At 52.9% G+C, this 12,908-nt stretch overlaps 1 protein-coding gene across 3 annotated transcripts; it reads right to left on the bottom strand.

The window, feature by feature from the left end:
* Nucleotides 1–9,221: 9,221 nt before the first annotated feature.
* rplp2b (ribosomal protein, large P2b) lies at nt 9,222–12,668 on the bottom strand. Of its 3 annotated transcripts, none has more exons than XM_088935169.1 (5): nt 12,627–12,668; nt 11,311–11,434; nt 11,175–11,223; nt 10,302–10,397; nt 9,222–9,325 (listed from the first exon to the last, which is right to left on the bottom strand). In XM_088935169.1, the coding sequence occupies exons 2-5, from the start codon at nt 11,431–11,433 to the stop codon at nt 9,252–9,254; spliced, it is 342 nt and encodes a 113-aa protein (XP_088791295.1). In that variant the 5' UTR covers nt 11,434; nt 12,627–12,668; the 3' UTR covers nt 9,222–9,251. The 3 variants fall into 3 exon arrangements, with proteins under 3 accessions (XP_088791295.1, XP_088791294.1, XP_088791293.1); XM_088935168.1 differs by having other exon boundaries at nt 9,222–9,328; XM_088935167.1 differs by having other exon boundaries at nt 9,222–9,328; nt 11,175–11,434.
* Between the last annotated feature and the right edge of the window lie 240 nt (nt 12,669–12,908).

Genomic DNA, 12,908 nt, shown 5'->3' on the forward strand with positions numbered 1-12,908 from the left:
TAGTGTGAAGTTACAGAGGAGCTGGACTGAGTGGCTCTACAGTATCTACAGCTCTGATGAGGGAGTGTTAGTGTGAAGTTACAGATGAGCTGGACTGAGTGTCTACAGTATCTCCAGCTCTGATGAGGGAGTGTTAGTGTGAAGTTACAGATGAGCTGGACTGAGTGTCTACAGTATCTCCAGCTCTGATGAGGGAGTGTTAGTGTGAAGTTACAGAGGAGCTGGACTGAGTGTCTACAGTATCTATAGCTCTGATGAAGGAGTGTTAGTGTGAAGTTACAGATGAGCTGGACTGAGTGTCTACAGTATCTCCAGCTCTGATGAGGGAGTGTTAGTGTGAAGTTACAGAGGAGCTGGACTGAGTGTCTCTACAGTATCTACAGCTCTGATGAGGGAGTGTTAGTGTGAAGTTACAGATGAGCTGGACTGAGTGTCTCTACAGTATCTACAGCTCTGATGAGGGAGTGTTAGTGTGAAGTTACAGAGGAGCTGGACTGAGTGTCTCTACAGTATCTACAGCTCTGATGAGGGAGTGTTAGTGTGAAGTTACAGAGGAGCTGGACTGAGTGTCTACAGTATCTACAGCTCTGATGAGGGAGTGTTAGTGTGAAGTTACAGAGGAGCTGGACTGAGTGTCTCTACAGTATCTACAGCTCTGACGAGGGAGTGTTAGTGTGAAGTTACAGAGGAGCTGGACTGAGTGTCTACAGTATCTACAGCTCTGATGAGGGAGTGTTAGTGTGAAGTTACAGATGAGCTGGACTGAGTGTCTACAGTATCTACAGCTCTGATGAGGGAGTGTTAGTGTGAAGTTACAGAGGAGCTGGACTGAGTGTCTCTACAGTATCTACAGCTCTGACGAGGGAGTGTTAGTGTGAAGTTACAGAGGAGCTGGACTGAGTGTCTACAGTATCTACAGCTCTGATGAGGGAGTGTTAGTGTGAAGTTACAGAGGAGCTGGACTGAGTGTCTACAGTATCTACAGCTCTGATGAGGGAGTGTTAGTGTGAAGTTACAGATGAGCTGGACTGAGTGTCTACAGTATCTCCAGCTCTGATGAGGGAGTGTTAGTGTGAAGTTACAGAGGAGCTGGACTGAGTGTCTCTACAGTATCTACAGCTCTGATGAGGGAGTGTTAGTGTGAAGTTACAGAGGAGCTGGACTGAGTGTCTCTACAGTATCTACAGCTCTGATGAGGGAGTGTTAGTGTGAAGTTACAGAGGAGCTGGACTGAGTGTCTCTACAGTATCTACAGCTCTGATGAGGGAGTGTTAGTGTGAAGTTACAGTTGAGCTGGACTGAGTGTCTACAGTATCTACAGCTCTGATGAGGGAGTGTTAGTGTGAAGTTACAGATGAGCTGGACTGAGTGTCTCTACAGCATCTACAGCTCTGATGAGGGAGTGTTAGTGTGAAGTTACAGATGAGCTGGACTGAGTGTCTCTACAGCATCTACAGCTCTGATGAGGGAGATTTCTCAGTTAACTGAATAACTTTTGTAAACGTTGACAAAAGTTTAGATTTTAGGTTCACTAAGCAGGAATGAACTGTATATGGTTAAATAACTATAGCAACATACTGTGTTGTGTCCTGACCTGCGGCAGGTCCATTGTGCTCCAGCTACTGTGATGGTTGTCCGACGTGTCCGACGATGACGGTTGTACTTTGTGCAGCTCGTCTGGAGGATGAGCTGCATGAAGAAACCTGTGCGGAAGAGCTTTTTGAAGTGGGAAATCTGTTGACTGGGACAGCCCCACTGTCACGACCACCAGCCAGCGGAGATCATCTCGCAAAAGAGCTAACCAGTACCAGCAGCGGGTTAATAATAACAGGCGCCGCCGCACGTGTTCATCCATCAGCACACGCTCCACCGTGCGGCGAGCAGCACTATTGAAACCATCCTGTCCCGCTTCCTGCTGCTCTGTATTGAGTTAACTCCCTGAGAGCTCTACCTGGTGATTCCTAAACCTTGTGTCACTCTGGATTTTGGACTACCCCTTTTGCCTTTTGACTTCATACCTCGCCTCTCGATTCGGATTCTTTGCCTCCGGTGTCTGTCCTGGATTTCAACCCACCTTACTCCCTTCGCCCACGATCTCGCCTCTGGATTCGGATTGTTTGTTGCCGTGACTACCGGCTACTCCTGTGGCTGCACAGGATCCAGATCTCCTCATTAGTGTATCCTCACACCCACTCTCTCAACCTCAGAAGCCTGGGTCCAGCGGTACGAGTAGTTGTCACGACTGGAGACTTCCTTGGTTGCAGTGGATGGCCATGACACCTTTCTGTGCCCTTCACTTTCCACAGAGCATTGCAACAGTATAGTGTCCCATCACACCATACTGAGGCATTAGGACCCACACAGACCGCAGGGTGAGCGCCCCCTGCTGGCCCCACTAACACCTCTTCCAGCAGCAGCCTCAGCTTTCCCAGGAGTCTCCCATCCAGGTACTGGCCAGACTCACACTGCTGACCTGCCATGGGCTGCCAGCTGGGAGCTGCAGGGTGACATGACTGCTGGCCCCAGCTACTGTAAATACAATCAAAAACAATCTTGTACAACTGCACCAAAGTTTAACAAGAAGTTCCACCTCAATGGTCACATTAATTTAATTTAGGGAATGACAATTATTATTAAATAATAATAATAATACATTCCTTAGACTTATATAGGACTTAGCTCTTTACAGGTAATGGGGATCCCCTCCACCCCCACCAGTGTGCAGCCCCCCCTGGATGATGCTCCAGTCCCCTCACACACACCAGCTCTCAGTGGGGAGGAGAGCAGAGTGATGAAGCCAGTTCAGAGATAACCGCTCACATAAGCTCTCACCATTTTAGTGGGTTTGGTCATTTCAGGTGATATTTAATGGCATTATAATATTACGGTAGGCTTTCAGTGTATCTGTGATTCTTTGCCACGCCACTCAGTTATGGGGTAAGTTATATCTGGGTAACTTGAGAAAAGCTGGAATTAGTTAAACCTGCTTTGTGAAGCTGCCCTGCCTCTCCTCCACTAGCACTCTGACTGACAGAACGTTTAATCCTCTGGTTCGTTTTAATCAAGAAGACACACAGAAACAACAGTCCCGCAGGAAAGTGAGTCCTGTATTCTGACATTCCATCGGAAATAATCATTAACCGGAGCAGCTTTTTCCAAACAGATCTATAGACACAGAGGACATGAACTGGGTCATCAGCAGCAGCTTCTGTTGTAGAAGGACCCCTCACCCTCTCTGCTCTGACAGGGGGACCCCTCACTCTCTCTGCTCTGACAGGGGACCCCTCACTCTCTCTGCTCTGACAGGGGGACCCCTCACCCTCTCTGCTCTGACAGGGGGACCCCTCACTCTCTCTGCTTTGACAGGGGGACCCCTCACTCTCTCTGCTCTGAATAGGGGGAACCTTAACTCTGCTCTGACAGGGGAACCCCTGACTCTCTCTGTTCTGACAGGTGACCCCTCATTCTGCACAAAAAAGCTCAGTGACTCACTCAGGGGACACATGAAGTCAGGAGTCAGTAAGAGGACACAAACCTGGAACCTTCCTGGCCACCAAATACCTGAACCCCTGGAGCGCTGGGTGTCCTGCCTGTCTTTTCCCTTCCTCTTCCTGTGACAGTATTGCGTTTCCGTACAGAAGGATGCTCAGAAACAGCTCTCCTCAGATTTCTCTGAAGTATGTTTACTTGTTTGCATTTTACTTTCCAACATGTGAACTGCTTGACCTTTAACCCCCATCTGACCCGCCCCGTCCCAGAGCGTCACACCGCCGTCCGACCTGCCCCGGCCCAGAGCGTCACACCGCCGTCCGACCCGCCCCGGCCCAGAGGACCGGCCCAGAGCGTCACACCGCCGTCCGACCCGCCCCGGCCCAGAGGACCGGCCCAGAGCGTCACACCACCGTCCGACCCGCCCCAGCCCAGAGCGTCACACTGCCGTCCGACCTGCCCCGGCCCAGAGGACCGACCCCGTGTCACACCGCCGTCCGACCCGCCCCGGCCCAGAGCGTCACACCGCCGTCCGACCCGCCCCGACCCAGAGGACCGACCCCCTGTGTCACACCGCCGTCTGACCTGGACCAACCCTGTGCGTCTCAGAGCCGTCCGACCTGCCAGAGTAACATCGGACACCTGGGTCTGATCCACCATCGGGATCCTACCTCTGCCCCTCAGTGAGTACAGACACACTGGTGACACCCAACCATGGATCACACCACACCTTAGCGCACACACAGCTACCCCACTGCCAGTAACACACACACAGCTACCCAACACAGCCACTAACACACACAGCCACTAACACACACAACTACCCCACACAGCCAGTAACACACACACAGCTACCCCACACAGCCAGTAACACACACAGCTACCCCACACAGCCACTAACACACACACAACTACCCCACACAGCCACTAACACACACAGCTACCCCACACAGCCACTAACACACACACAGCTACCCCACACAGCCACTAACACACACAGCTACCCCACACAGCCACTAACACACACACAGCTACCCAACACAGCCACTAACACACACACAGCCACTAACACACACAGCTACCCAACACAGCCACTAACACACACAGCTACCCCACACAGCCACTAACACACACAACTACCCCACACAGCCACTAACACACACACAACTACCCCACACAGCCACTAACACACACAGCTACCCCACACAGCCACTAACACACACACAACTACCCCACACAGCCACTAACACACACAGCTACCCCACACAGCCAGTAACACACACAGTTACCCCACACAGCCACTAACACACACACAACTACCCCACACAGCCACTAACACACACAGCTACCCCACACAGCCACTAACACACACACAACTACCCCACACAGCCACTAACACACACACAGCTACCCAACACAGCCACTAACATACACACAGCCACTAACACACACAGCTACCCCACACAGCCAGTAACACACACAGCTACCCCACACAGCCACTAACACACACACAACTACCCCACACAGCCACTAACACACACAGTTACCCCACACAGCCAGTAACACACACACAACTACCCCACACAGCCACTAACACACACAGCTACCCCACACAGCCACTAACACACACACAACTACCCCACACAGCCACTAACACACACAGCTACCCCACACAGCCACTAACACACACACAGCCACTAACACACACAGCTACCCCACACAGCCACTAACACACACACAACTACCCCACACAGCCAGTAACACACACACAGCTACCCCACACAGCCACTAACACACACAGCTACCCCACACAGCCACTAACACACACACAGCTACCCCACACAGCCACTAACACACACAACTACCCCACACAGCCACTAACACACACACAGCTACCCAACACAGCCACTAACACACACAACTACCCCACACAGACAGTAACACACACAGTTACCCCACACAGCCACTAACACACACACAGCTACCCCACACAGCCACTAACACACACACAGCTACCCAACACAGCCACTAACACACACAGCTACCCCACACAGCCACTAACACACACACAGCTACCCAACACAGCCACTAACACACACAACTACCCCACACAGCCACTAACACACACAGTTACCCCACACAGCCACTAACACACACAGCTACCCAACACAGCCACTAACACACACACAGCTACCCCACACAGACAGTAACACACACACAGCCACTAACACACACACAGCTACCCCACACAGACAGTAACACACACAGCTACCCCACACAGCCACTAACACACACACAGCTACCCCACACAGCCACTAACACACACAGCTACCCCACACAGCCAGTAACACACACACAGCTACCCCACACAGCCACTAACACACACAACTACCCCACACAGCCAGTAACACACAGTTACCCCACACAGCCACTAACACACACACAGCCACTAACACACACAGCTACCCCACACAGCCACTAACACACACACAACTACCCCACACAGCCAGTAACACACACACAGCTACCCCACACAGCCACTAACACACACACAGCTACCCCACACAGCCACTAACACACACAGCTACCCCACACAGCCACTAACACACACACAACTACCCCACACAGCCAGAAACACACACAGCTACCTCACACAGCCACTAACACACACAGCTACCACACACAGCCACTAACACACACAGCTACCCCACACAGCCACTAACACACACACAGCTACCCAACACAGCCACTAACACACACACAGCCACTAACACACACACAGCTACCCCACACAGCCACTAACACACACACAACTACCCCACACAGCCAGTAACACACACACAGCTACCCCACACAGCCACTAACACACACAGCTACCCCACACAGACAGTAACACACACAGCTACCCCACACAGCCACTAACACACACACAGCTACCCCACACAGCCACTAACACACACACAACTACCCCACACAGCCACTAACACACACAGCTACCCCACACAGACAGTAACACACACAGCTACCCCACACAGCCACTAACACACACACAACTACCCCACACAGCCACTAACACACACAGCCACTAACACACACACAGCTACCCCACACAGCCAGTAACACACACAGCTACCACACACAGCCACTAACACACACACAGCTACCCCACACAGCCACTAACACACACAGCTACCACACACAGCCACTAACACACACACAGCTACCCCACACAGCCAGTAACACACACAGCTACCCCACACAGCCACTAACACACACACAACTACCCCACACAGCCACTAACACACACAGCTACCACACACAGCCAGTAACACACACAGTTACCCCACACAGCCACTAACACACACAACTACCCCACACAGCCACTAACACACACACAACTACCCCACACAGCCACTAACACACACACAACTACCCCACACAGCCACTAACACACACAGAGCTACCCCACACAGCCACTAACACACACACAGCTACCCCACACAGCCACTAACACACACAGCTACCCCACACAGCCACTAACACACACACAACTACCCCACACAGCCACTAACACACACAGCTACCCCACACAGCCAGTAACACACACAGCTACCCCACACAGCCACTAACACACACACAGCTACCCCACACAGCCAGTAACACACACACAGCTACCCCACACAGCCACTAACACACACACAGCTACCCCACACAGCCAGTAACACACACACAGCCACTAACACACACAGCTACCCCACACAGCCACTAACACACACACAGCCACTAACACACACAGCTACCCCACACAGCCACTAACACACACACAGCTACCCCACACAGCCACTAACACACACAGCTACCCCACACAGCCAGTAACACACACAGCTACCCCACACAGCCACTAACACACACACAGCTACCCCACACAGCCAGTAACACACACAGCTACCACACGCAGCCACTAACACACACATAGCTACCCCACACAGCCAGTAACACACACAGCTACCACACACAGCCAGTAACACACACAGCTACCCCACACAGCCACTAACACACACACAGCTACCCCACACAGCCACTAACACACACAGCTACCACACACAGCCAGTAACACACACACAGCTACCCCACACAGCCACTAACACACACACAGCCACTAACACACACAGCTACCCCACACAGCCAGTAACACACACACAGCTACCCCACACAGCCACTAACACACACACAGCCACTAACACACACACAGCTACCCCACACAGACAGTAACACACACAGCTACCCCACACAGCCACTAACACACACACAGCTACCCCACACAGCCAGTAACACACACACAGCTACCCCACACAGCCACTAACACACACACAACTACCCCACACAGCCACTAACACACACAGCTACCCCACACAGCCAGTAACACACACACAGCTACCCCACACAGCCACTAACACACACAACTACCCCACACAGCCAGTAACACACAGTTACCCCACACAGCCACTAACACACACACAGTCACTAACACACACACAGCTACCCCACACAGCCACTAACACACACACAGCCACTAACACACACACAGCTACCCCACACAGCCAGTAACACACACAGCTACCCCACACAGCCACTAACACACACACAACTACCCCACACAGCCACTAACACACACAGTTACCCCACACAGCCACTAACACACACACAGCTACCCCACACAGCCAGTAACACACACACAACTACCCCACACAGCCACTAACACACACACAGCTACCCCACACAGCCACTAACACACAGCTACCCCACACAGCCACTAACACACACAGCTACCCCACACAGCCACTAACACACACACAACTACCCCACACAGCCACTAACACACACACAGCTACCCCACACAGCCACTAACACACACACAGCTACCCCACACAGCCAGTAACACACACAGCTACCCCACACAGCCACTAACACACACACAGCTACCCCACACAGTCACTAACACACACAGCTACCCCACACAGCCACTAACACACACACAGCTACCCCACACAGCCACTAACACACACACAGCTACCCCACACAGCCACTAACACACACAGCTACCCCACACAGCCACTAACACACACACAGCTACCCCACACAGCCACTAACACACACAGCTACCACACACAGCCACTAACATACACACAGCTACCCCACACAGCCAGTAACACACACAGCCACTAACATACACACAGCTACCCCACACAGCCAGTAACACACACAGCTACCCCACACAGCCACTAACACACACAGCTACCCCACACAGCCACTAACACACACAACTACCCCACACAGCCACTAACACACACAGCTACCCCACACAGCCAGTAACACACACACAGCTACCCCACACAGCCACTAACAGACACACAACTACCCCACACAGCCACTAACACACACAGCTACCCCACACAGCCACTAACACACACAGCTACCCCACACAGACACTAACACACACACAGCTACCCCACACAGCCACTAACACACACAACTACCCCACACAGCCACTAACACACACACAACTACCCCACACAGCCACTAACACACACACAGCTACCCCACACAGACAGTAACACACACACCCAGTAACACACACACAACTTACCCCATACAGCCACTAACATACACAGCTACCCCACACAGCCATAATCACACACACAACTAACCCAGTTAACACACACAGAGGAGGATTTCTGTGAAAAAGGTTTTATTCTTTTGGATCAATCAAACAGGCCGAATCCCATATCGTCATCAGACTCTTCTGACTCCTCCTTCTTTTCCTCCTTCTTCTCTTCTGCTGCAGAGAGAGAGAGGGGTTAACACACTGATACCGAGCCACACACAGAGGGGTTAACACACTGACACCGAGCCACACACAGAGGGGTTAACACACTGACACCGAGCCACACACAGAGGGATTAACACACTGACACCGAGCCACACACAGAGGGGTTAACACACTGATACCGAGCCACACACAGAGGGGTTAACACACTGATACCGAGCCACACACAGAGGGGTTAACACACTGACACCGAGCCACACACAGAGGGGTTAACACACTGACACCGAGCCACACACAGAGGGGTTAACACACTGACACAGAGCCACACACAGAGGGGTTAACACACTGACACAGCCCCACACAGAGGGGTTAACACACTGACACCGAGCCACACACAGAGGGGTTAACACACTGACACCGAGCCACACACAGAGGGATTAACACACTGACACTGAGCCACACACAGAGGGGTTAACACACTGACACTGACCCACACGCAGAGGGGTTAACACACTGACACTGACCCACACACAGAGGGGTTAACACACTGAGAGGAATCTCTCTATATTCCAGTGTAACGGCCTGTAACAGGAGTCACAGTCGCCTCTTTCAACAGGCCTGGAGCCCCAGCCTGAAGAACGACCGCAGTTCAAGTTCCTGAACAACTGACCAGTAACTCCCAACTGTTCCTGATCCTTAAATAAGAACACGATTCAGGGTGACCTAAGACAGCTAACTGCACTGGGCTGGACACCCCAGCTGTACACGGGGGCGCTGAGCAACAGACTGTACTGTAGGTTCAGGCACTATATATGACTGTGCACCAGGACTGCCTGTAGTGCAGAGGGTGTGATCTTCTGACTGTGCACCAGGACTGCCTGTAGTGCAGAGGGTGTGATCTGCTGATTGTGCACCAGGACTGCCTGTAGTGCAGAGGGTGTGAGCGTTGTGCCCGGTGCTGTACAGTACTATACTATGACCTCACCAGCAGCGGGTGCAGCAGCAGCTGGTCCTCCAGAGGCTGCAGAGCTGGAAACTGCCACAGCGCCACCTGCAGGCACGCTGGCCAACTTCCCATAACCTGAGAAAGAGAAAAAGACAAGTTTAACATGCTGACAGCTCCACTGACAGTGCTGCTGCTGCTCTCCTACAGCCCTGCAGTGCTGTAGACACACAGCTCCACTGTCACTCCTGCTCTCCTACAGCCCCGCAGTGCTGTAGACACACAGCTCCACTGTCAGTCCTGCTCTCCTACAGCCCCGAAGTGCTGTAGACACACAGCTCCACTGTCACTCCTGCTCTCCTACAGCCCCGCAGTGCTGTAGACACACAGCTCCACTGTCAGTCCTGCTCTCCTACAGCCCCGCAGTGCTGTAGACACACAGCTCCACTGTCAGTCCTGCTCTCCTACAGCCCCACAGTGCTGTAGACACACAGCTCCACTGTCAGTCCTGCTCTCCTACAGCCCTGCAGTGCTGTAGAGACACAGAGCTCCACTGTCAGTCCTGCTCTCCTACAGCCCTGCATTGCTGTAGACACACAGCTCCACTGTCAGTCCTGATCCCCTACAGCCCCGCAGTGCTGTAGACACAGCTCCACTGTCAGTCCTGCTCTCCTACAGCCCTGCAGTGCTGTAGACACACAGAGCTCCACTGTCAGTCCTGCTCTCTTACAGCCCCACAGTGCTGTAGAGACACAGAGCTCCACTGTCAGTCCTGCTCTCCTACAGCCCCACAGTGCTGTAGACACACAGAGCTCCACTGTCAGTCCTGCTCTCCTACAACCCCACAGTGGTGTAAACACACACTCTCAGACAGCTACACCATCAGTGCACACGCACAGAGAGACCAGGGCTCACCTTGAGCGATAACATCCTGCACATTTTTTCCATTGAGCTCATTGATGACCTGAAAGAGAGAGAAGAGATTAACAAAGGTTAATAAAGGGATGTCTTGACAGTACAGGACTGAGTGTCCCTGCAGTACAGGACCCACCTTGTCCATGCGTGTGTCATCAGCCTCAATACCGACACTGTCCAGGATCTTCTTCAGCTCCTTGGAGCTGGGATTCTCAGTCCCACCCAGGGCGGCCAGGAGGTAAGCAGCAATGTAACGCATCCTGCAGGAAGAGAGAAAGAGTCACAATCTGAGAGAGATCTGTATGGAGCACAGCTGGACCGCACTGTGACCCTGATCTGTACACAACTGGACCGCACCGTGACCCAGACCTGTACACAGCTGGACCGCACCCTGACCCTGATCTGTACAGAGCTGGACTGCACCCTGACCCTGATCTGTACACAACTGGACCGCACTGTGACCCTGATCTGTACACAGCTGGACCGCACCGTGACCTAGATCTGTACACAGCTGGACCGCACCCTGACCCTGATCTGTACACAACTGGACCACACCGTGACCCTGATCTGTACACAACTGGACCGCACTGTGACCCTGATCTGTACACAACTGGACCGCACCGTGACCTAGATCTGTACAGAGCTGGACCGCACCGTGACCCAGATCTGTACAGAGCTGGACCGCACCCTGACCCTGATCTGTACACAACTGGACCACACCGTGACCCTGATCTGTACACAACTGGACCACGCTGTCACTGTCCGTCTCACCCTGAAACACTGCCCAGTCTCACAGTGCACGGTGCATGAACACACTACGATTAAAACGTTATCATTTAACATTTATTTACTTTTATTTATAACTTTATTAGCCCTATACAATTTCTTGCATTAGGAATTCTTCTTTTCGCATACCCCAGCTTGCTCTCCATGAGACACAGACACAGACAGGGAGAGAAGCTTGGGGTCAGAGCGCAGGGTCAGCCATTTATACGGCGCCCCTGGAGCAGCTGGGGTTCAGGGCCTTGCTCAGGGGCCCAGCGGAGTGGGATTCCTCTGCCGGCTGCGGAATTTGAACCGGCAACCTTCCAGCCACAGGCGCAGATCCTGAGCCACAGAGCCACGGCTGACACATACTCTACACCGAATTTATGTGTTGCTCTATGGCGCAACGTGAAGCTATAACATCAGCCCGCGAGGAGCCCGCGTGCGATCTGGATGTCTCGTGTCTACAGTACACGAGAGGAGACTAGGAGGAGACTAGTCCACAGGCGCCGCGCCGGGACGGCTCCATCGCCACAAAACACGCGTGGTGCGGATCGAGCTTTATTTCTCAGCTAGGCGCACAGCAGATGTACCGGACCGGGATCGAGCAGGACTGAGCTATAACTCCCCGTCCTGGTCGGTCCTGGCCAGGTTCGGAAGGCATGGGTCGGGTTTTCGGACACTCACTTGTCGGAGAAAGAGACCGCGTGTCCACTAAGGCAGACGGAGCAACAGAAAGGAAGGAGCACAGCGGCAGGAAACGGAAAGAGAGAACCTACACAGGGCGGGACTAGAACAGCTCCAGTAATACGCCATTTCATTGGTGGAGAAGCCACGCAGTCCCGCCCAGTCGAGCACCGCGAACTAACGCTGCCCGCTATTGGAGAGTCTTTCAGAAAGGGGCAGGTCAGTCTGGACGAGACGCCATCTTGGCTCCTTTGTGAGTTCTGTGGCGTTTCCCTTCCTAGG

This window comes from Atractosteus spatula, chromosome 16, assembly GCF_055471065.1.
Source record: "Atractosteus spatula isolate fAtrSpa1 chromosome 16, fAtrSpa1.hap1, whole genome shotgun sequence".
Lineage (NCBI taxonomy): Eukaryota > Metazoa > Chordata > Actinopteri > Semionotiformes > Lepisosteidae > Atractosteus > Atractosteus spatula.

Excerpts from the sequence above, each read along its gene's own strand:
- rplp2b (XM_088935167.1), bottom strand. The coding sequence starts at position 11,433 with ATGCGTTACATTGCTGCTTACCTCCTGGCCGCCCTGGGTGGGACTGAG. Across the intron at positions 10,398-11,174 it reads GCAGGATGTTATCGCTCAAG|GTTATGGGAAGTTGGCCAGC; the intron begins GTGAGCCCTGGT and ends TCTCTTTCTCAG. Across the intron at positions 9,329-10,301 it reads TGCTGCTGCACCCGCTGCTG|CAGAAGAGAAGAAGGAGGAA; the intron begins GTGAGGTCATAG and ends CTCTCTCTGCAG.